The sequence below is a fragment of the Eschscholzia californica genome, unplaced genomic scaffold, assembly GCF_041429995.1.
Source record: "Eschscholzia californica isolate CP2 unplaced genomic scaffold, dmEscCali1.0.p SCAF_3, whole genome shotgun sequence".
NCBI classification, from domain to species: domain Eukaryota; kingdom Viridiplantae; phylum Streptophyta; class Magnoliopsida; order Ranunculales; family Papaveraceae; genus Eschscholzia; species Eschscholzia californica.
Genome location: NW_028238420.1, coordinates 50130135 through 50152229, shown reverse-complemented (window position 1 = coordinate 50152229; position 22095 = coordinate 50130135). Strand labels below are relative to the sequence as shown.

General features: G+C 37.8%; 4 protein-coding genes and 2 non-coding genes across 7 annotated transcripts; 2 read left to right on the top strand and 4 right to left on the bottom strand.

Annotated features, from left to right (window-relative positions):
* Nucleotides 1–540: 540 nt before the first annotated feature.
* LOC147551386 (phospholipase D zeta 1-like) lies at nt 541–7515 on the bottom strand. Its single transcript, XM_086671624.1, has 20 exons — nt 6815–7515; nt 6557–6658; nt 6309–6424; nt 6052–6193; nt 5747–5917; nt 5406–5579; nt 5034–5276; nt 4811–4927; nt 4352–4491; nt 4081–4230; nt 3819–3975; nt 3262–3732; nt 2992–3102; nt 2756–2902; nt 2480–2677; nt 2221–2322; nt 1918–2049; nt 1765–1830; nt 1464–1525; nt 541–1383 (listed from the first exon to the last, which is right to left on the bottom strand). The coding sequence occupies exons 1-20, from the start codon at nt 7061–7063 to the stop codon at nt 1131–1133; spliced, it is 3303 nt and encodes a 1100-aa protein (XP_086527750.1). The 5' UTR covers nt 7064–7515; the 3' UTR covers nt 541–1130.
* A 3376-nt stretch (nt 7516–10891) lies between these two features.
* LOC147551385 (small nucleolar RNA snoR53Y) lies at nt 10892–10982 on the bottom strand. The gene has a single exon (XR_015239082.1). It is a non-coding gene; the product is annotated as a small nucleolar RNA snoR53Y (small nucleolar RNA).
* Nucleotides 10983–11148: 166 nt separating this feature from the next.
* LOC147551384 (small nucleolar RNA snoR69Y) lies at nt 11149–11253 on the bottom strand. Its single transcript, XR_015239123.1, has one exon. It is a non-coding gene; the product is annotated as a small nucleolar RNA snoR69Y (small nucleolar RNA).
* Nucleotides 11254–12129: 876 nt separating this feature from the next.
* On the top strand, nt 12130–14998 carry LOC147551383 (uncharacterized). The gene is made up of 2 exons (XM_086671623.1): nt 12130–14192; nt 14331–14998. Exons 1-2 carry the CDS (start codon nt 12206–12208, stop codon nt 14657–14659), a joined length of 2316 nt encoding a protein of 771 aa, XP_086527749.1. The 5' UTR covers nt 12130–12205; the 3' UTR covers nt 14660–14998.
* A 579-nt stretch (nt 14999–15577) lies between these two features.
* On the top strand, nt 15578–17897 carry LOC147551382 (uncharacterized). The gene is made up of 3 exons (XM_086671622.1): nt 15578–16275; nt 16697–16757; nt 17051–17897. Exons 1-3 carry the CDS (start codon nt 16025–16027, stop codon nt 17795–17797), a joined length of 1059 nt encoding a protein of 352 aa, XP_086527748.1. The 5' UTR covers nt 15578–16024; the 3' UTR covers nt 17798–17897.
* Nucleotides 17898–18182: 285 nt separating this feature from the next.
* Nucleotides 18183–21234, bottom strand: LOC147551381 (Tetratricopeptide repeat (TPR)-like superfamily protein). 2 transcript variants are annotated; one of them, XR_015238538.1, is made up of 3 exons: nt 20847–20985; nt 18880–20755; nt 18183–18838 (listed from the first exon to the last, which is right to left on the bottom strand). XR_015238538.1 is itself a non-coding variant. In XM_086671621.1 (3 exons), the coding sequence occupies exons 2-3, from the start codon at nt 20726–20728 to the stop codon at nt 18447–18449; spliced, it is 1500 nt and encodes a 499-aa protein (XP_086527747.1). In that variant the 5' UTR covers nt 20729–20755; nt 20847–21234; the 3' UTR covers nt 18183–18446. The 2 variants fall into 2 exon arrangements, 1 of the variants encoding a protein (XP_086527747.1); XM_086671621.1 differs by having other exon boundaries at nt 18183–18620; nt 19403–20755; nt 20847–21234.
* Between the last annotated feature and the right edge of the window lie 861 nt (nt 21235–22095).

The following is a 22095-nucleotide window of genomic DNA, read 5'->3' as shown; positions in this document are numbered from 1 at the left end:
TCAAGAGACTTTGTTATAAAAATCAAAAGATTAATGTTGAACCACAAGCTAAGGCATCTCACTATCATCACACAAAAATGAATATCGTAGTCCACTATTTTTCCAAAGGGTGGGCTAGTACGAAAACAAGATGTAATACTTTATAACATAATAAAAATAAATTAGAATACACATTAATGTAATGTAAGATTTGAACCTACAATTTTTCCCCCAATAAAAAAAAAATTATGAAAACATGAATAGTGGGATTGAGGCTATAAAATGGTCTTAGGATTTTATGGTGGCAGTGTGGCACAATTTATCAGCAATAATAATGAGAAGGAATGATGGAGCAGGCACCAATAATGTCCCTAGTCAAAGGGTAAGAGCTGAATTAAGATGGGGGCAGGCAGGGCAAACAAGTCAGGCAAACATCAGAATTTTTCGAGAGAGATAGGAAGTGGGGCGGCCACCGTGACAATGACATCTAATTTTTCTTTTTCAATTTTTATTCTATTATTTATATATTTTTTCATTTTACTTTTTTTAATAAATGTATAATTATTCAAGAATATGTAATTACATAATATAATATATACAAATGCTTACTCATTTTCTGTGGATATATTATTAACATAGTAATGGACACCTTTCAACAAAAAAAAACCATAGTGATGGACACATATTTCGCTATGACGATGATCACTTGTTTACCAGTGAAGCCCACGTAACAGCAGAGGTGTCCGAGTAGAGGGTGAGAGAGCCTATCTAAAGCTGGTGGAACCTCCGCCTTTATGATCCCATGTAAGAGTTACGTATGTTTCCATTCACGACACTGATAACTTTCCAGTACTACCAACTTTGCACTATCAACAATCAAAGAAATGCTCTCGTATCGTCTATTGTCTGCTCTACCCTAAGCGACCACGACGTAGAGAGACAACTGAACTTTCCAGCACCCAAGGGCCAATTGTGAGGGACTACTTCAACAGACTCCAAATCAACGATTGTTGAGAAAGGTGATTAATCACCCATTCGAACTACCTTACACGCATTAGAGGGTCAACCATGCCAGTGACTACGAGTCACAACCACATATGGATGGAGAGGCGTAAGAACTACTACACCAAGACAAATACTTGTCGTAACGATTATTGAAAGACTTGAGCAGCTACATAAAACTCACTCTCATTGAAAACAGGTCTCAAGTCTTCTTCTTGAGACATAAAATCCAAGGGAAATGATACAAGATGCCCTTTTACCAACTTCAACCTTTCCATTGGATCTGTAACTTTGATATCTCCTTTCTGAAAAGCCTCTAGTTTCTCTGGAGCTACCCCTAGATCTATTGTAGTATGGCCTAATCTAGATTTCCAGTATGCTATGCTTTCTCTGATCTCAGATCTGCATTTTCATAGTTTTTAAATGATAAAAATGATATAGAGATATATGTAAAGAAGATACATATATGATCTTAATCTCACCTTGAATGTAAATGATCATTAGGGATGCAAGCAAAAATGTCTTGGTAGATCTCAGTGTTTGTCTGCAATATAAGATAATGAGAATTATGATACAACCAAAAGCGTAAATTTGTCACGGATGAAATATTGGAAACTATATGCGTTAGGTTCGTCGTCGAAAGAAGAAATCTTCAACGTATTAGATTAGAAACATTCGCTAACTACGATTCTTCATTTTGAAAAAAAAAAACAGGTTCAAAACTTGTTATTTCGACAAATAAATAAGGAAAGGAAATAGACCTTTCATTCTTATGAATCTCACCTTTGCAGTTGTCATCCAGATATCTTTATAAGTTGCATCAACTACTGGGTCACTAACTTTGCTTATCTGAAATTATTGCCACTCGGTGTGAGATAATGCTATAAAAACAGAGAAAATCTTAATTTATGAAGTTTTAGTATGTATACTACTAACCTCTTGCTCACTAAGACCAAGGTGTTCGGACCATAGTGAAAGGCGAAGACTGAAAGCAAATTTACCAGCCTTCCATGGCTTTCCATTCATGGATGAATGGACAAATTCTTTATCTTCAATAACTACACCCATCTGAAAACAGAATGACGCGCCGAGGAAAACTTTGAGTGATGGATAAAAGCAAACATACCCAGATGGAATGAAATGAAATGGAGAATAACTTTCACATAGCAAAATCAAGCATTTGAGCTTCAGAAATGAATCTCCTAGAAACAGAAACAAAGAATGACAGGAATATTTTACCTCAGAATCTCTTGATCCAAGTAAACTCCTGTCGTTTATATTAGCTGATCCAATTAAGGCAATGCGGTCGTCAATGATCATTACTTTACTGTGCACATACACCTGCATAATATCATAAGAATATTTAATTATTTCTATAATGTTTAATTTTTCTTTTCGGCATAATGCAGACTATATAGCTTGTGCAGTTTATCAGTAAATAATAGAGGTCTGATAGACAACAGCTAGAAGCTTATATGGTTGGCATTTTGAACCTCACCTGATTAGTCACCAAAGGTCCACCATCAAAGAGTCTACCGTAGTTTCTCAGACTGTAGAAAGAAATATAATCGTGGAGTTTATGGCCAAGCACACCATTTAGATTATGTAGTAATGAACTTTGGCCTCTGCAAATGGTTCTATACTGCCAATGCGTTAGAGCTCTTGCAGGTGCTGCACCACCATCATCCATACTTCCCTATAAAACTAAAGTTAAACATGGAAAGGAGAGTTAATTTGAATTTGGAAATTGGAACGTGATAGAGGAGTTAAGAACCTGAAAGTCGGGTAAGAGTGGCATAACAATAATAACTCTGAAACATTTCTGTTGTTTGTATGCTCGAAGGATACGTGTGTATAGAGCTTCTGAGACACGGTTTCGTATTGCCTCATCTTGTGAAAGACCTGAGATGAAAAATTGGTTCTGGGAACAGGACAGATAACAATACTGGTTAGTACAAATCCAAAAAGCACTTCCTAGTTAGGAAAAGACCTTTCCATATGGTAAATTACCTCAATGTAAATGTAGTATTCTGCTTTGTCAATAAGAGAGCAGTAAGCATTGTGAATGCTGTCCTCAGTTTGGCTTGTTCCAGCAGACCACTGGCTGACACTTCTAATAATCTACACCACAGTTATCATTCAGGACGGGCATTAATACGCTCTTGAATTGGAAAATATATAGTGAACATAAAATTCAAATTAAAAAGCGTGCAGAACTTAGATAAAATCTAATCATCAAAAATATAAGAATTCAGAGAGTATGAAGAGATAAGAGCAAACCTGACAATGACAAGAAGTACGAGGACCAACTTGTCGAGCTTCATCAAATGAAACGACCTGATCACCCTGATCCTGTAGCTCCCACCACTTATATGAATGTTCTACAGCATTTAAACACATTTCCTTGGAAAGATCCACAGAATTAAGGTCATCCGCAAAATCATTTAGTTGCAAACATGGACTTTCACTAAAGCCTTTCTGCTGATTACTGGGAAGATGAGTTTTCTCCAAGTCAACAAAGTTCAAATTTCCGTTCACTGCATCTTGTGGATTAGCTTCTCGAGGAAAAAGCAATGGGATGTCTTCTGATGAGACTGGGGAGGGAAGAGAATCCTGGTAGTCAATCTTGCAACTATTATCTTCGACATTCTTACTTTCAGACTCTAATACAGTTTCAACGTAATGTGGAATTTCCATAGTGTTTTGAGGCATAAGTAGGGGAATTGCTGGTAGATGCTCAGCTTTGCTTCTCTGAATGAATTATAAATGCTGATTAGAACCACAAAACATTTGACTTGTCACACTTTATCTATATGAAAAGTAATAAATCTACCCACCTTCGCATAGTTCCACCGCTGAACAAAATGCCTCGCAATATCAAGGCAAGGAGGACCCCAGAGAGCACAATGAACATCATGCCATGGCATGCGAGGGTATTTAGAACGGTCCAATACATCTTGCATTGTTTCTTCCCAAGAATTTGGTTGTGATTGCCTGAAAGGCAAAAGCAAGTTGAGTAACCATAACAAATAAGAAATGGACCAAGAGCAGAAGCTCAAGCTCTGCTTTCTATCAATGGAGGAGTACATAAGAATCTACCTCGGGTTATAATAGTCTTTCCCTGGCCATGTCGTTGAAGGAAAATCACTTACTTTATGTTCAAAGTTGTCATAACGACCAAAACATAAATCGAGACCTCCTATAAAGCTAATCTTATAATCAACAATGACAAGTTTTTCATGATGGGACCTACAAACAAAAATATCCTGTCAGGTTCTGCCACAGCAAGGGTACTACTTATTGGATAGGAAATGAAACATCACGCGCAATACCAATTTTAAAGTTAAGCAGATTCTAGATAGTGTCCTACCATAGATAAATGCCGCTTGACAAATGGTCAGGATAACGCAATACTCTCACGTTCTGATGAATATTGAGAAGCTTTCGCTTAGTAGACGCACTGTTGATATTCATAGCAAGAGTAACTTCCTTGTAAAGAAGAATGTATATCTGCATTTAGTCATCAGGTAACTCAAAACCGGAGAAATTACAAATTCGTCCTAAAATAAATTTCAGAATTGGAGAGTTACTGCTGCCAGACTAATTTCCTTTTTCATATTCTGAATACAGTAGCTACCTAAACCAATAGAAACCTAGAGCATGAAACATGAGAAAAACTTTGTGTGATGGCAAGATCTTTCATATCTTGGTTTTTAAGAAGGATAATTTATACAATTAAACTGTTACTAAGATGATGTCGATTAGCAGTTTATAGTCTCGAAAGTGAACAAAGCACGTATAAAAAAAATAATAATGCAGTAGATTAGACCTGAACCCCTTGCTTAGCTTTTCTTTCAAGTATAGCATCAAGTCTGGAGGACCCGCAAGCATCGAAAGGTCGCCGGAGATACAGTTCTGGGCACAGCCACCAATCAGTAATAAATATCTGCATTGAACTTCTGATCAATTTAGTATTTCTCCAGGATCCAGTTATTTGGTAATTGGAAGGAAAATTGTATTCCTGTTATGTCCAAGCAATCAAAGGAACAAACCTCGGACTCTGCTTCCTCCATGGCCAACGCAATCGCTTCAAATGCTGCAGCCCCATCTACAAACCACTGAGCCTGACTGCCATCTTCAGTCAAACCCCTTGGTGGAGCAAAGGAACCAAAGCGGTGAGGATAACACCAGCTTTCAGGTGGTCCTAATCCAGCACCATTAATTGCAGCAACCCAATCTCTAGCCTTAGCGTTACTTCTAGTCCGCAACTTGATACAATGGCTTTCAGAGGATACCTATCTTCATTAAAATGAATATTTGTTACCGATTAACAATATAATAAACTTCAAAAGTTAAAATCAGAAACGATGGAAAAACTTCAATAAAACATTTATAAATATCAAAAAGTTTAACAAGCAGCATACCATAAATGTATAACATAACGGATTGCCTTCTCTTATTTGTTTGGCTAGAGAAACGTATCTTCCTCCCTTTCCATTTGATGTGGGTAACACACTAAAGAGAATTATATTCAAGGGTTTGGTATCAAATGGATCTTCAAGCAAGGCCAAGAATCCAGGTTTCAAAACAGCCCACACCTACAAGCAATTTAAGATGAACCAGATAAGCATGTATAAAAATGCAAACTAGATTAGGAAGTTACCAAGTGATTAAGACATAGTTAAGTTACAGGTGCTCAAATGATATAACAAATCATCCGTTATTTTCCACAAACTCCATAGGGTTTAGGGATAAGATTTATTACCTTTCGCCAGTTGCCCTTGCAACAACTAAACAAATTGCCCATACAACATTTTGTGTCGTCTTTCTCTTTAGGACTTTTCCTCGGATGTTTCACCATTACATAATTTTCTTTTAGTTTGGGGCCATACTCTGAAATAAATGATAACTTTGAAACCTCCAAAAAATTGCAAACCTACAAATGGTAGAGACAATCCCAACATTCAAATAGTGCGACAAAGATCTACATCGTGCACATCTTCTTCGAGTAAAATTTTACAACAAAATACAAAAACAAAGGTTTAGTGCGAAAAAAAGTCGCGCAGGTACCTCTCTTGAGTTTACAATGTCCATGTTGCCTAGAAAGTGATTCAGATACCCTTGCATTGCCACCTTTGATTTGTTCAAAATCGTTTGTTGCCTTCCTAATGTTGGGCAAATAATTGGTAAAGCGGCACGGGATGGAACATTTCTGCGGCAGCAAACCGATTCATTTAAGTACAACAAGTTTGCACCAAAAGAAAAAATAGTTCAGAATTTGAATACAAACTTTAACCAAAGAAAAATGGTTCAAAGAGTATAAGCACCTATTCTTAGTGCTCTCTTTGTGATGTAAATGAGAAGTATCTTCGTCCCCTTCATCATCATCTTGCATACTTGCAACATGGTCTCCTAATCCTAGGTATTGAACCCATTCTTTGACCTTCAATTCAAAAATACTCACATTTAGCAAAAAAACCTAAAATCTCATTAAGTGCTAGTACTTGTATTTATTGAGCATACAAATCAAAGAGGACTTTTGATGGAAAGTAAGAAGTTGGATAACTATCTCTACCTGTTCTTGTTTCTCATGAAATTCCTCAATAATTGCTCGTTTCTTCAATATAAAATGTAAATAGATCACATTTGAAGCTTTCTTCACTAATCTCCATTTAAACTGATAAAATTAAATACTTGATTATAACACAAAAATTATTCATCTAATTAAACCTAGAGTTCAATCAAATTTCTGAAAGTGCATTTGCACCAACTGAAATTCAAACCTAATTAACTAAACATATGAAATTAGAAAGGAAAGTAGATGAATTAATACCTGTTTATATTGAAATTCAATAGTGTAAGAATAAGAGAGAAGTTTGGCGCTGAAATCGGTAGAATCAGGTCGAGATACAGAAATAACAGTTGCCTTTGGTAATTCATCAAAAATGTAAGGTTTTTCACAGGTCTGATTGAAGTTATTGCGATGAAAAGATGATGATGAAATCGTCGAATTAAGTAACGGCTCAGTTCCTGTTTCGTCGTCACCACCGCAAGACAGTAGCAGTTCTTCCTCTAAAGCCATTACTTCAGAAGAAGAAGAAGAAGATGATGATGATGATGTGAGATTCTCTCTCTAAACTCTCTCTCTCTCTCTGTCTCTCTAAAGTCTCTCTAAAGTCTCTCTCTCCCTTGATAATGGGAGGTGGGAGCCGTGGGAGAGAGATGCTGAAAATGAGTTGTGATTGACTGTTGGTTTAAGCTAGAGAGAGAAGGAGAGAGAGAGAGAGAGAGAGGGGAAGAATAATTCGATCATACAAACCGATTATTAGAGTGGGGTCAGTAATTTGTAGTTACAGCTGTGTTTGGGGGTTTATGTACCACTAATAAGCAACATAGCTTAGGATATCCCTCTCCAAATGATTGGAATATCCCTTGTTTTGTTAACAATCAAAACTAACTATCTTCTATACTTACATACGTATACATAGAGATATGAAAGAAAAATACTAATGGCATATTTCATTTACTTATTATGATTGAGTGTTTAAAATCAATTGTTATATCATTAATGATAATTTTGTTATGCGACTTTCTTATGTATTTTGTAGCACTCGAGATTAGTTTTTCATTTCGAAAATTTGTGTTGGCCTTGTTTTGTCATAACGCCCATCATATAATTTATCAGACAATTATTACTGCACCATTCTCTTGATATTTGTCGAGTACAACTCATGCATTTTGCATGTACATTAGACAATATATAGGTATATATGATTGTTGGATGTTGTGGTCCTTATTGCCAACAAGTATGATGATCAAAGCACTTTTTATATTTTGAGAGGAGTCACGTTATAAGAAGAGATTCATACGCAAACTCAATTGTTTATATTTCATTTATGTTTCGTAAGAGAACTTTTCTTCTTTTTCTTTACTTTTAGTTACTCTTTGGATCCTTTCTAGCTATTATTCTAAATAACTAAAATTATAATTTGACCCCTCAACAAATAATGCAATCACCCCAATAAAGGAACTTTTTAGACAAGAAACTAAAAGAATTTATAAAAATTAAGAATATGCCTTCTACAAAAGCTTATGATTCTATTTACTTGTGGGGGAAGATCCAAAACTATGGATTTTTGTAAGAATATCCAACTTGTTTGTACTCCTTTAGAATATGCTTTCCCTTATGATCCTTCTCCATCTATTATGCCAAACTTATCAATTTTGCTAAAGCTATAAGTTAAATAAAAATCATTATTGGCTGATTTATCAAATAAATAAATAGTATAATTAAATTACGTATAACCCTTAAACATATCTATTCTACATGGCTGATCTATAGCTAGTCACAAAAGAGGGCCTTGTTGGAACATGGAACTTCAATACGCTCTCGAACTAACCCAAAATAGTTAAATTGTGGATGCCTATAAAGCTTCTCTTTGAACAAACGCTAGCACAATAAACCATCAATATTTTTGGGCCATATAATATCTGTATTTCTTCTTCTACTAGCAATGGGACTGCAAAATAATAGGTAGAGAGTTGTGTAGAGGAAGGGTTTTAGGCACGCCCATTATCCGAGGAGGAAAATGCTGTAAAACGTCGATACACAGGTGGATGGGCAACATTTGGCTACATTTGGATCACTGGCTTACTGAGAACACTCTAGTAGAGTTTTACTCACAGTCGCACTCATTTATTTATACTGTTGGTCGGGGTTTCTTTCTATTGGATTGATTATGCGCTTACCCTGTTATAGTTAGATTTTATGATTATAATTATTGGAGATAATCTTCCAGTAATCTTTTTCTTTATCTTCTTACTCTATTTTCTCGTCTTCTTTTTGTTCCACGCAACTCTAATTTACAACAAAACGTGGACTACCTCAGAGATCGTACAAATTTAAACCCAAGTTTTTTTTACTACTAAACTCTATGATTCTCTTTCTGTGCAACTCCTTAAACCGAAAGGGTCTGCCTATAAACTTTCCCTTTGAACAATGGCTAGTCCAAACAAAACGCGCCAAAATTTTGGGACCATACAAGTAATACCTATATTGGAGTGTATTTCTTCCCTGTAATTCTCCTTTCTATTCGTAGTTCAGTTGGCTTTAGACTGTAGTTTAGTTGGACTATAGATCCGTTTATGTAAGAGTTTAAATTTGACGGTTATTATGCTTATCGCGTCTCATTGATTTATCAATGTTATTTTAATGACTTTTGTAGTCACGTTTTAAAAAAAAATTAGATACGGACAAAACCCTAACACTCGAACGGTGGTACGCTACTTGGAAACAATGGGACCGACCACAGTGGTATGTGGTCATCAGGCTGTGGGTGGGACTAGGGGTGGGAATCGGGCGGGTATGGGCACCCGCGGGTAATTCTGAGTCGGGCTCGGGGCGGGTCGGGTAAGTTTCTCCTCTGCCCACTCGGGTTCTCGGGCGGATTCGGGCGGGCTTTTCTGAAATCTCCTATGATCAAAGCCCGCCCATGCCCACTAAAGCATCGGGCAAGTCGGGCTTCAGGCAAATCGGGCATCGGGTTTCTTTATCAGATATTTTTCTACCAGATCAGGAAACTCTAGAAATTTGATATTGTTCAAATAAGCTTCTCTAAACAAATTGATACCAAATCTTTACAAAACTTATAAATCAAGAATGAAAGAAATACTCAGATTCCGTAACATAAGAAATCAACAACTGATATAGATCTATATATGCAAACATGAGACTTGGTTGTCTCCACTTTTTTTCTTGTCTTTGTATGTTCCATTAGTTCTTCTTTGTTCTTCCTTCACATCAAAATAATCTTAAAATTTGACCACTACATAGAGATGGAAGATGATCCGAATAACTTATTTAATAGAGAAGAAGGTTGGCACAAGAAGGTCTAGTAAATAAGAGAGAAACGGCTAGAGAGACAACGTAGATTCTTTTTCTCTCTCTATGCTACCGAATTTTTCAGATTCAATGTGGTAAACTATTAGGGTTGCTTCAATGTGTAGTTTATATATCTTGGGAGAAACCTTAAATCTACTTTGGGCTTTATAGTAAAGTATCATCGACACTCAAAGTGATTGGCATCTATAGGCACCCGTCGGGTGAGCATATCGGGCTCGGGTATGGGCAGGGTGGCGGGCAGAGCTTTTCACCCGAGCCCGCCCACGAAAAATCATCGGGCTGGGCGGGTAGTACCCATCTTCGGGCGCGGGCGTCCATGGACATTGTCGGGCGCGGGTAAACGTGACGGGTATCGGGCTTTCGGGTAGAATTCCCACCCCTAGGTGGGACAGTGGGGGATTGAATGAAAGATTATGGGTATTGAGTGTCATAAAATGGTTTTTCTTCTAGTATTTTCGTTAGCTCTTCTCTTCTTATTTAGTCACAATCAATACTTTTTTTTTTTATGAGATAGTCTCGGTCAATACTTGGAGTCTCATATCTACCGTATGTTACTTCGATTGTCTAATTATGATATTTTAGAAAGTGATTTGTTATATACAAAGCAAACAAGCCATGATTGTCCTCTCTCTCCTTTGCAAATTCTTTCTCTGCAACTTCTACCAACCATTACAACAAAAAGTTGTTGGCATCATCCTTTTTATCTTGTTATTCCCCTCTATTTCTTATCCACTCCTTCCAATCACCCATTTTGCTGCTGAGAGCACTTAATTGGAGTTTCTACTCAGAGTTTTATTGAATTATTTGTACTCTTAGGATCATTTTTATGCGATTAGATCTTATGATAATGGGCGTATTTGACTGATTTACAATCTTTTTGCTTCTTCCTTTCTTCTACACAACTCTCAACTTACACTATAATTTGTACTTAATTTAGAGACTAACTTCAATTGTTTTTAATCTATGAATTTTTTTTCTCATGCCAATGCTCAAACAAGAAAATTAGAGAGTTCCCTCAGAAAGATCTGGATAAGAATTAAGATTCATTCATTAAAATAAATCTCAGAATTAGCATGGATTTTTATTCATCATTGGGAACTACTATGATATTCTCTACCAAATTACCCACATTCAATCAGAGATTAAAATCAACAAAAAGAATCCTAGAAAAAAACACTAAAATTGGATCTTTTTGAAAAAATAAATAATTGCCCAAGATAATAGATCTTTCTCTTTTTGGTGGAGGGTTATGGAAATCAAAGGGATGAAAAGCTCAGATAATGGTTAATGGTTATTTTCCCTGACCTTCCAACAAATGAAAGGTCTCATAATGAGCTGGGATTATAAAAACACTATCATCATCGCCCCCAACCTAAAAAGAAACCCAAATTTCATCAAAACCCCCAAAACCAAAAACAAGTAGAAGAAATAATAATCGATAACAACCCTAAAATATTTGAAAAACCAGCAGTTTTGATCGAAAAAATGAAATCTTGAAGACCGGAAAGAAAGAAGAAGAGGAATTTCTACAGTTTTAATCGAAAAAATGAAAGCCCATAACTGATAATCTGAACATCATTCATGGGCTTATAAAGGATTTTTCTAGGGTTAGGGTTGGTATCAAATTACTAATGTGACCCCTTTATCAAGCCAAACAATTTTACATTTACGTCGCGAATTGATATGTTTTTTAGCAACAGATAATGTGACACTACTTTCTCTCAAAAGAATATGATGCTTTAACTTTCTTTTTCGGCGACGATTTTTAAAAGTGTTACAAATTGTTACCATTCACGTTGTGCTTGTACCCCACATGAAACCCTTGACTTCCCTATAGATACAAGATTCTTGGAGGATTATTGTGTATATACAATTATGGGGATATTACTCAATTATCCAATAACAAATTCTATGATAAATAGTATGAACCAATTAGATGATAATACACATATCTAGGCTCAATTCATCTTCCCTAATTCAATACATAAAAAGGATCTTAAACAATCTTGAATTATTCTTTATGACAAGAGATATATAGACAGCCAAGCATAAAATTCAATTATAATACATGATTAAATTCGTGCCTAGCAATCCTTTAATCGTGCTCCCATATATGTACTTTTATTAAAATAACACTTTTCTTCCACCAAATCATCAATAATTTAGTGAATAAACAACACAAAATATTAATAACTACCTTTCTTTATTCATCACTATAAAACCACCATGTATGTCTCCGTTTCATTTCATCGGTCAGGTCATCATCTTCTTTCCGATCATCATTGCATTACACACAGAGATAGATAGGTTACTTCTTTAATAATGGCAGCCATTAACAATCTTCTTTGTGTCTTCTCTCTTGCTTTTCTTGCACTTGCAATTACTTCGTCAGCTGATTATGGGTCTCCAACAGTCCCTTCAGTCGAAAAGCCTTACATGCCCACAACTCCTTCCGTTGAAAAACCTTACGCACCCACAACCCCTTCTGTTAAAAAACCTTATGTATCTGTAACCGCTTCTGTTGATGTGCCCACAATCCCCTCAGTAGAAAAGCCGTACTTGCCCACAATCCCCTCAGTAGAAAAGCCGTACTTGCCCACAATCCCTTCAGTCGAAAAGCCTTACGTGCCCACAACCCCCTCAGTCGAAAAGCCTTACGTCCCCACAATCCCCTCTGTTGATAAACCTTACGTACCCACAACCCCTTCTCTTGAAAAACCTTACGTACCTACAACTCCTTCAGTTGAAAAGCCTTATGTTCCCACAGTCCCCTCTGTCGAAAAGCCTTACGTCCCCACAGTCCCCTCTGTCGAAAAGCCTTACGTCCCCACAGTCCCCTCTGTCGAAAAGCCTTACGTCCCCACAGCCCCCTCTGTCGAAAAGCCTTACGTCCCCACAGTCCCCTCTGTCGAAAAGCCTTACGTCCCCACAGTCCCCTCTGCCCAAAAGCCTTACGTCCCCACAGTCCCCTCTGCCCAAAAGCCTTACGTCCCCGCAGTTCCCTCTGTCGAAAAGCCTTACGTCCCCACAGTCCCCTCTGTCCAAAAGCCTTACGTCCCCACAGTCCCCTCTGTCCAAAAGCCTTACGTCCCCACAGTCCCCTCTGTCCAAAAGCCTTACGTTCCCACAGTCCCCTCTGTCGAAAAGCCTTACGTCCCCACAGTTCCCTCTGTCGAAAAGCCTTACGTCCCCACAGTCCCCTCTGTCGAAAAGCCTTACGTTCCCACAGTCCCCTCTGTCGAAAAGCCTTACGTCCCCACAGTCCCCTCTGTCGAAAAGCCTTACGTCCCCACAGTCCCCTCTGTCGAAAAGCCTTACGTCCCCACAGTCCCCTCTGTCGAAAAGCCTTACGTCCCCACAGTCCCCTCTGTCGAAAAGCCTTATGTACCCACAACCCCTTCTGTCGAAAAGCCTTACGTACCCACCACACCTTCCGTTGAAAAGCCTTACGTACCAGCAACTCCATCTGTTGAAAAGCCTTACGTCCCCACAGTCCCCTCTGTTGAAAAACCTTATGTCCCCACAGTCCCCTCTGTCGAAAAGCCTTATGTACCGACAACCCCTTCTATTGAAAAGCCTTACGTACCCACAACACCTTCCGTTGAAAAGCCTTACGTACCAGCAACTCCATCTGTTGAAAAACCTTATGTCCCCACAGTCCCCTCTGTCGAAAAGCCTTACATACCCACAACCCCTTCTGTCGAAAAGCCTTACGTACCCACAACCCCTTCTGTCGAAAAGCCTTACGTACCCACAACCCCTTCCGTTGAAAAACCTTACATACCTACAACCCCTTCTATTGAGAAGCCTTATGTTCCCACAACCCCCTCTGTCGAAAAGCCATACATCCCCACAGTCCCCTCTCTAGAAAAGCCTTATGTACCAACAACCCCTTCTGTTGAAAAGCCATACGTACCCACCACACCTTCCGTTGAAAAGCCTTACGTACCAGCAACTCCATCTGTTGAAAAGCCTTACGTCCCCACAGTCCCCTCTGTTGAAAAGCCTTACGTACCCACCGTCCCCTCCGTAGAAAAGCCTTATGTACCAACAACCCCTTCTGTTGAAAAGCCATACGTACCCACAACCCCTTCTGTTGAAAAACCATATGTACCCTCAATCCCATCCGTGGAAAAGCCTTACGTACCCACAACCCCGTCCGTGGAAAAGCCTTACGTACCCACAACCCCGTCCGTCGAAAAACCTTACATCCCCACCGTCCCAAAATACGAACTCCTAAAGCCGAAAAGCATTGCAATTCAAGGACTTGTTTACTGTCAATCAGGCATTAATCTCATCCCAATTGAAGGTAAATCTACAAAATTATCTTCCCAAACTCTTAATTTTTTGTATATAATTACTATCTTCATGGTTGATAACAAGAAAAAAAAGAAGAAAAGATTGACAAAGAGAAGTACTGATTAATCTTCCTGTGTTGGTTTTACAGGAGCTATGGCCAAGGTGACATGTTTGGCAGTTAAAGAAAATGGATATGAATCTTCTCCATACTCAACCATGACCAGCCCAACTGACAAGAAAGGTTACTTCTACACAATATTGCCTGAACCAAAACATGGATTCAAATACCTCATTCAATGCAAGGTCACCCTTGGAGTATCACCATTAAAGACTTGCAGTGTTCCTACTGATATCAACAATGGTCTTATTGGTGCACTTCTTGGATCATACCACATTCTTCCCAACAAACAGTACTTGTACTCTGTTGGACCTTTTATCTACACCCCAACACCTAAGCCCAACAATGGCAAATACTAGAGAGAGAAAGTTTGATGATAAAAGATGATCTCCATATCCAACCACCTTAAAGGGTTTTGTCTAATTTCTTTACTTATTCTTTGGTTTTCATTGTTTGCAGTATCTGATCTTACCCATATACATATATGGTTGGGGTAGTTACTGATTTTCATGCTTAATTTACTGAAAAATTATTGGTTTTGTATAATGGAGATGAAATTGTGAATGTTTATTATTCATTTTTCTCTAGTTTGTTTTGATTTGTTACTCACAATAATAAAATCTAATTCTTATTTACTGGGTGTTCATTGTATTACTGTAATTAAGCATGAAAATATAATTCTTTGTTGTTTTGTTTGTTAACTTAATTTCTTAATTCAAACTCATTTGGAGGGATATATCCTATAATCAAGGGGTGTCTGGTCAGTGTGTCTCATGTTTTAGTTGCTAGAAATTGGAGCTTACAATTTGTATATGCTTGCTATTACTTAGAAGTGTTTTTCACTTATTAAATAAACGGTCTATATTAGCGGACAAGTGAAAATCACGGAACAATAAGAAATATGAACCACCCTCTTAGTTTATCTTTTCCTAATTTAAAAAAAATACCTCATCCATGCAAAGGAACCCTACAAAAATCACCATTAAAGACTTGTAGTGTTCCTACTAAAATTGGTTCACTTCTTGGTCCATATCACATTCTCCCTAACAAACATTACTTGTACTCTGCTGCACCTTTTAATTACACCCCAACTCCTAAGTTCACCAATGGCAAATACTAGAGAGACAGTTTGGTTTTCATGCTTATTTATTCAAATTTTGGTTGGTTTTGTATTGATGACATGAAATTGTGAAAATTTATTCATCTTCGTCTAGTTTGTTTTGATTTGTTATTCACATTAATAAGATCTAATTCTTATTTAATTGGTGTTCATTGTACTAAAGTAATTAAGCATGAAAGTATAATCTTTAGAAAAATGCAATTTGGCCCGAAAATGTGGCCCGCTCCAGTTCGGGTGGGATTCTCTCTCCACATGCCTTGACTAACGAGAGTCAGCTACATCAGCTTTCGGTATGTAGTGGACCGGACAAATAGCATTTTTGAATTCTTTATTGGTTTCTACTTTTTACCCTTACTAGTTTAAATTCAGACCCTTTTTAAGTGAGACCCTATAATCAAGGGGTGCCTGGTCAGAATGTCTCAATTTTGAGTTGCTAGAAATGCTCAAATACATAAAAGAGGCAGCCGAGTCTAACTACAATGTCCGCTTCAAATTCCGACCAAAATTCTTTCTAACAACATTCAAATCTCAACCTCTCACAGATTACCCATGTTTATAATTCAAATCAAAATCGAAATCAGATAACAACCCAGAAAACAGAGAGATGGAAAAATCCAAAACCAGGACTAGAAATAAGCAAGGAAGAAAGAAGAGTTATGAGACTAATGGTGGGAAAGGTGTGGGAATAGTAGGAGTTTTGATTTTTGGTGGAGCTTTTGCTGCTTTAACTTTTCTAATCACTTTTACAAACAAGAAGAAGAAGAAACCCAAGATCAATGTACAAGAAGATGATAAAAATCAAGGACTTCTTTCTCTTCTTCAATTTTCATCTCCATCTCCAGAATCTCATTTCTGGTACATAAACCTTAGCTATTATCAATATTGTTCCCATTTTTTGGCACCGAGACTTAAATTCTGAAGTAAAAGGTTTTGTTTTTGGCGAAGGCTCCACGAGCCCACCAAAAAAAGCCTTGACATTGACGAAAGACACATGATTCGGGCTACTCATCAGAGTATGCATTGACACCATAGAGTCATAGACCCACACATCCCATTTTGTCCTCATTTATCCACCACTCACCGTTGGGGTGAGATTTGGTTCCACAACTAGAGATCTCAGTACTTATTAAGCTTGATCACACTCTTACAATCTAGATTCCAGACACTTCCTCGAGAGATGTAGGATTAGGAGAGAGAGAGAGAGTGAGAAAATTTGTGGGTTTTTATTATTGATTTCATTCGTTTTGGACTAATAAAGGTAGTTATTTTGTTGCAGCAGCAGGACTATTGAATTTAAAGCAGATAGGATCGATGCGACTCAGATTGATTCAGCTGAGGTGGTGCTTTCGTTTTACCAATTTCAGATCTGTAATCTGACTCGAGATCTTAACTAAATCGAAGTCAGAATTTACCAACATTTGTCTTGAGTGTGTCTAAATGGCTATGCCAGACTGAGTTTAGGTACATCTACATAAGAAATAGTAGCATAAGTCTGAGAGGCCATTGTCTCTCGAGTAACCTGAACTGAATATTGTATCTCTCACCAAAACCAGTCAGACTCACACGACTTACATTTATACGAGTCGGATTCAAACGAGTGAGAACTAATTATGTTTATCATTTTATCCAGGATGAGAAGTCACAGAATATAGTTACCAGCTACGGAAATCAGGAGATTATCCATGATAATGCAGTCATGGATCAAATTCGTAAGATCGATTTTGATAGATTTTCATCAGCAAAAATGATTATGTGCTTAATTGATCAACAGAACATAAGAAGTGAAGCTCCTCATCAGGTTGAGAATGTATCTTCACAACTCATGGGAGCCATTACTTTGTTAGGAGAAAATTTTGGCGCCGATGAGATTAATCCCGACATCGAGAAGATGATACTCCAACAAAGAGAAAGTTTAGATGAATACAGTTATGACGATGAAAGTGAAGATGACGAAGACGAAAATGAAGATGACGAAGATGAATCAATTTTAGGGAAAGGAGAGGGTGATTCAGAAGGAACAGGAGATTCTTCAAGGGAATCAAATGTTGAACCAATATGGCCTGTGGAATTGATTGAACGAGCACCACTAGAATTGAAGGAGTCCAAGGAGCAACATTTCTTCTGCAATTTAACAGAGAAGATGAGCAAAGAAGGAATAGAAACAGTAATCGAAGAAGACGATGATATGTGGAAGGAGTGTAACGAAATTCTGTTTCAGATAGTTGACGATGACAACGATGATAGGTGCATTATTACCTCACAGCCAGGATTTGGGATGTGGCCAACTTTATACATGGGTGTATTACTAATGGTCCTTCATCACCTCTTCATAACTTATTATCTTAATCCCAATTTTGCCTTGTTTTCTATTGCTTAACTCAACTTAACTACATCATTTTCTCGTAACCTTCTTTCTTTTGCTTACTCACTGTATTTGATCAAAATTTGATCTATTAATAACTTTTTCATAATCTCAATTACTCCAGAGCAAAATTTAGTTCTCTATATTTACGAGACTACGAGAGTGAATATAGTACGAGACACATATTACAACCGAATCTAGGGTTTCACAAAGTTAAGAGTGCGAAAAATAATTCAGGGTAGGAGTCCAACAAACTCAAAGACTGCAAAACTGAGTCTGACTTGTTTTATAGTTATTTCAGATTACTTCATACAATGAACACTTAGGTCCGACTCATATTATGTCATGGAACTAAAATCTCTCAAAAATGAAAAAGGAAAGGAAAAAAAAAAACAGAGGCTTTGTAGATTATGATCCATAACATATCAGAAATATTTCACCAAACAAATTTTATAGAAACTCAATACAACAAATATGTGCGAACAAACATAAAAATATCGGTCTTGGGTTCGAAATCAACAATTGCAAACAACTCATGCTTCCAACCAAGATACGTATTATTACTTCCCACACACATTATATAGGAAAAAGGGAAATAGAATTTGGTATGGTATTTTCTACCTATATGAAGAAAGCAAAGTTTACTTGTGGCAGACAAGATCTTCTAACCAGCCATTTGTGTTAGACGATGAATAGTACTTTTTGCTAGCCTGTTACCGGGATCAATCTTCAGGACTGCCCTTAGGTCTTCTGCCCCGAGTTTGTATTTTTCAGTGCTTTCGTACAAAAGTGCACGTTGTACCAGGATAGCTACATTTGCAGGATCTTGTTCGAGCACCTATCGACAAACACAAAATGAGGTTACCATCAAGAGAATTGCATTTCAATTAGTTGCGAGTTCTTCACTCATTAATATGACTAAACACTTGATACGATTAATTTCATATTCCAAAAGAGTCTTTATCAGCTCATATAGAATCCCAAATCCATAGTGTTACGCGCCAAATCTAGTAAGTGGGATAATGGCCAGTTCAGTAAAGTTCATAAAATTAGCCCCTAGTTGAAGCTTTATCGCACGCATAAGACTTAATTGAAACTAGTAAGCACAAGACTTTCAAGTAAAGGTTATATTTGGCAGTAACTCCGATATTTGTTTTCTCTAACGACAAATCACATAAAATGGGTATACTAAGTTAAAAAGTTAGCCCCTCATTCGAGCCTTCTCACAAGCAGAATACTGAAAGGAAGCTAGCAAGTACAAACCATTCATTTGCAACAAAACAAAAAGTACAAACCATTCAAATATGGCAGTAACTCCGATGTTTGTTTCCTCCACCGACAATAGATGTCATAAGAATATAATGCCATATTTGGACTTCTGAAACGCAACGACCAAGTTTTAATATAGGCTACCAGTTTCGGATAGTACTATGGAAATGGACACTTACGATGGTTAGGGTTTATTCGATTATGTAAATTGGAGTTCATGTTTCTTGACTTTATTCTTATCCAAATCTAGTTTGAAAAGTCAAAATGAACCCATTAAGGCATGATATAACAAAATTGTAATCTACGAAAGCTTCGAAATACTTAAGGAAGATGGAAGGACAATAGCAATACCTTGGAACAGTCGGCGACTGCCTTCTTATACTCCCCAACTTCTTTGTAGCAAGAAGCTCGAGATGACAAAACTTCTACACTTGCAGCAGAATTCCCAGATTTCTCGAGAAGCACAACTGCCCAGGAAAGCCATTTTATAGCATCAGCATGCTGCCCTTGCTTTTGACTATCCAATCCCTTTGTTTTTGCCGACGAAGCTGTAACTCCAGCCGGAGGAGGGGGAAGACCTTCAAGCTCAGTTGTAGTACCGGTATCATTCCCACCAAAATCTGCACCCATATCATCCCAATCTTCCATCTCTGAAAACTGTTGCTTTTGACTGTTAGATCCTCCCGGTGCTGCAGAACCTGAACCGGAGGATGGCGAAAACAGCATATCAAGTGGATCAACACCCTTCGATTGTGAAGCAGGTTGCTTCTGAGATGAAAAATCTTGAATTGGGATATCAAAATCTCCAAAACTTTCCGTCTTTTTAGCCGACCCAGTATTCGATCCCTTTGAATTGTTATTGGTAGCTGGAAACTGATAAGAAGGAACCGATGGAGTGCTCGGTTTTGCAGCATCTTGGAAATCCCCAAATGAGAAATCTCCACCACTGCTAGCATTTCTAGATGCTGAATAGACATTAATACTAGGTTCCTTCTTAGATCCAAAATTCAGTAAAGACCCAAATGGATCTTTCTTTGAACTTCCCGAAACTCCTCCTCCTCCTCCAGTTTTCATCGATGAACCTCCAAGATTACCAGTCTTAATTCCATTGTGATTACCACTCTGAACACTCGAAAAACTCCCTAATTTCTCACCAGATGCCCAACTAGCACTGTTATTCATTAAATTGTTGTTTTTCGGCAAAGAATCAGCTAAATTACCCATTGAATAAGAACTCTTATTTTGTACTGGTATTGCATTTTTCAATGGGACATTAGCATTACTCTTATTTTGCCCTAGAGCAGATCCAACAAGATCTCCAAACAAATTAGGGTTTTTCTCAGGAATACCAAGACGAGTGGTACCAGCAGAAGATGCCGGTGCCCCGGAAGTCCAACTCTTCCCGAATATATCTCCTACCATTGAAGTAGGTGCGTTTAAACCAGGTTGAGCGGTTTGACTCGGTAAAGGCTGATGAGTCCATGCGGGTTTGTTCGGGTTCCACGATGGTGAGGGTTTTGACTGTGAAACCGAAGATGATGATGAATATGAATAAGGAGAATTCTGTTGTTTCTGAGCGTTTAAGGGTTGAGATCGATTGTTAGAAGAAGCAGATCCAATACCAAAATCAAAATCATAGTTGTTGAAATTACTTGTTGTTCCAATGTTAGATTTCATTTTTGCCGTTTTCTTTTCAGGTTGAATCTGTTCAAATTTGAATTACTATCAATAAATTGAATAGTTAGAGAGAGAAACTACTTAGATCAATAGAGAGAGAGAGAGGAAGAGGGATTACCTGAATGGATGAGGAAGAAGAAGAAGAAGAGATCTGGATCAAGAGAAAATGCTAAATTGCGCCACCACCTCTTTCTTCTGGTTCTACTTGTTTAACGCCTGACCTTCCGATCACTTTCTTACTTTTATTTTAGGTGGGTGCTTTGGCCTTTGGGTAATACAGTACTACTTTGGTTTGGGGTCATAAGAACGTAATTTTAAGTCCCAAAAATTAGGCATATTTGCTTTTAACCCTCCAATCTTCGTCTTAGGCTCTAAACTACTACCTCAGACCACCACCATCTCCGACCACCACCACCCCTCCTGACCATCACCACCCCTCCTGACCATCACCACCCCTTCCGACCACCATCATCACCACTGCCCAAAATCACCCTGGCCACTCCACCATCACCATTTCTCTTGCTTTTCCTCTTTTTTTTTAATCCTTTGTTCAAGTTCTCTCTATTCCATTGAAGCGAAGGGTTCGTTCGTCGAATAATTTGCCTTTGTCTAGTGAGGGTAATCGACCTCCAACTCAGACCAAGTGGTTTCAACAAAGAGAAAATTTCCTTCATCGGTTCAAGGAGAGAAAGAGGATAAATATCAAATATACAAAGAAAATTAGTGGTGATGGTGATCGTGGTGATAGCCGGAAGTGGTGGTGGTGGTGAAAATGAAGCTTAGAGGTTGAAACATACATGTTAATTTTCGGAATCAAAATTAAGTTGCTCTCGAATTCGGTCGTATCTTAGTGCCGATTGAAAATGTACTCCCTACCAGAAACGGTATACTTTGAAGCACCCACCTTATTTGTATTAAGGGGGCAAAAAGTAATTAACCTCTGAAGTAGGGAGTACATTTTCAATCCGCACTAATTGAGGTTATTTCTTCCGTCCTCCGTACACTCTTGTCAGCCCCTAGATTGAACCGTTAGATTACTTTCTGTAGATTGTGATGCTATACCATCGACGGTCAAAATCCAAGGGATGCTGTACGATTCTTGTAAGGTGGACGCTAAAATATGCTGAATGGACATGAATGATGTGGATGAATATTCAATTGCCCCCACAAAGTAAGAAAAATACAATCTGGAAAACTCTGTTTCCAACCATTGTGTAGGCCCAAGAATGAAAGTTAGCTTAGATTCTATTTGCATTTCAGCCGTTGATTTAGTATTAATTATCTTAAGCTGATAATTATACTACTTAGGTGTCGTTTGGCAACACAAAAGTAAAAGTACTTTTGCTTGCAGTAAAAGTTCTTTTACT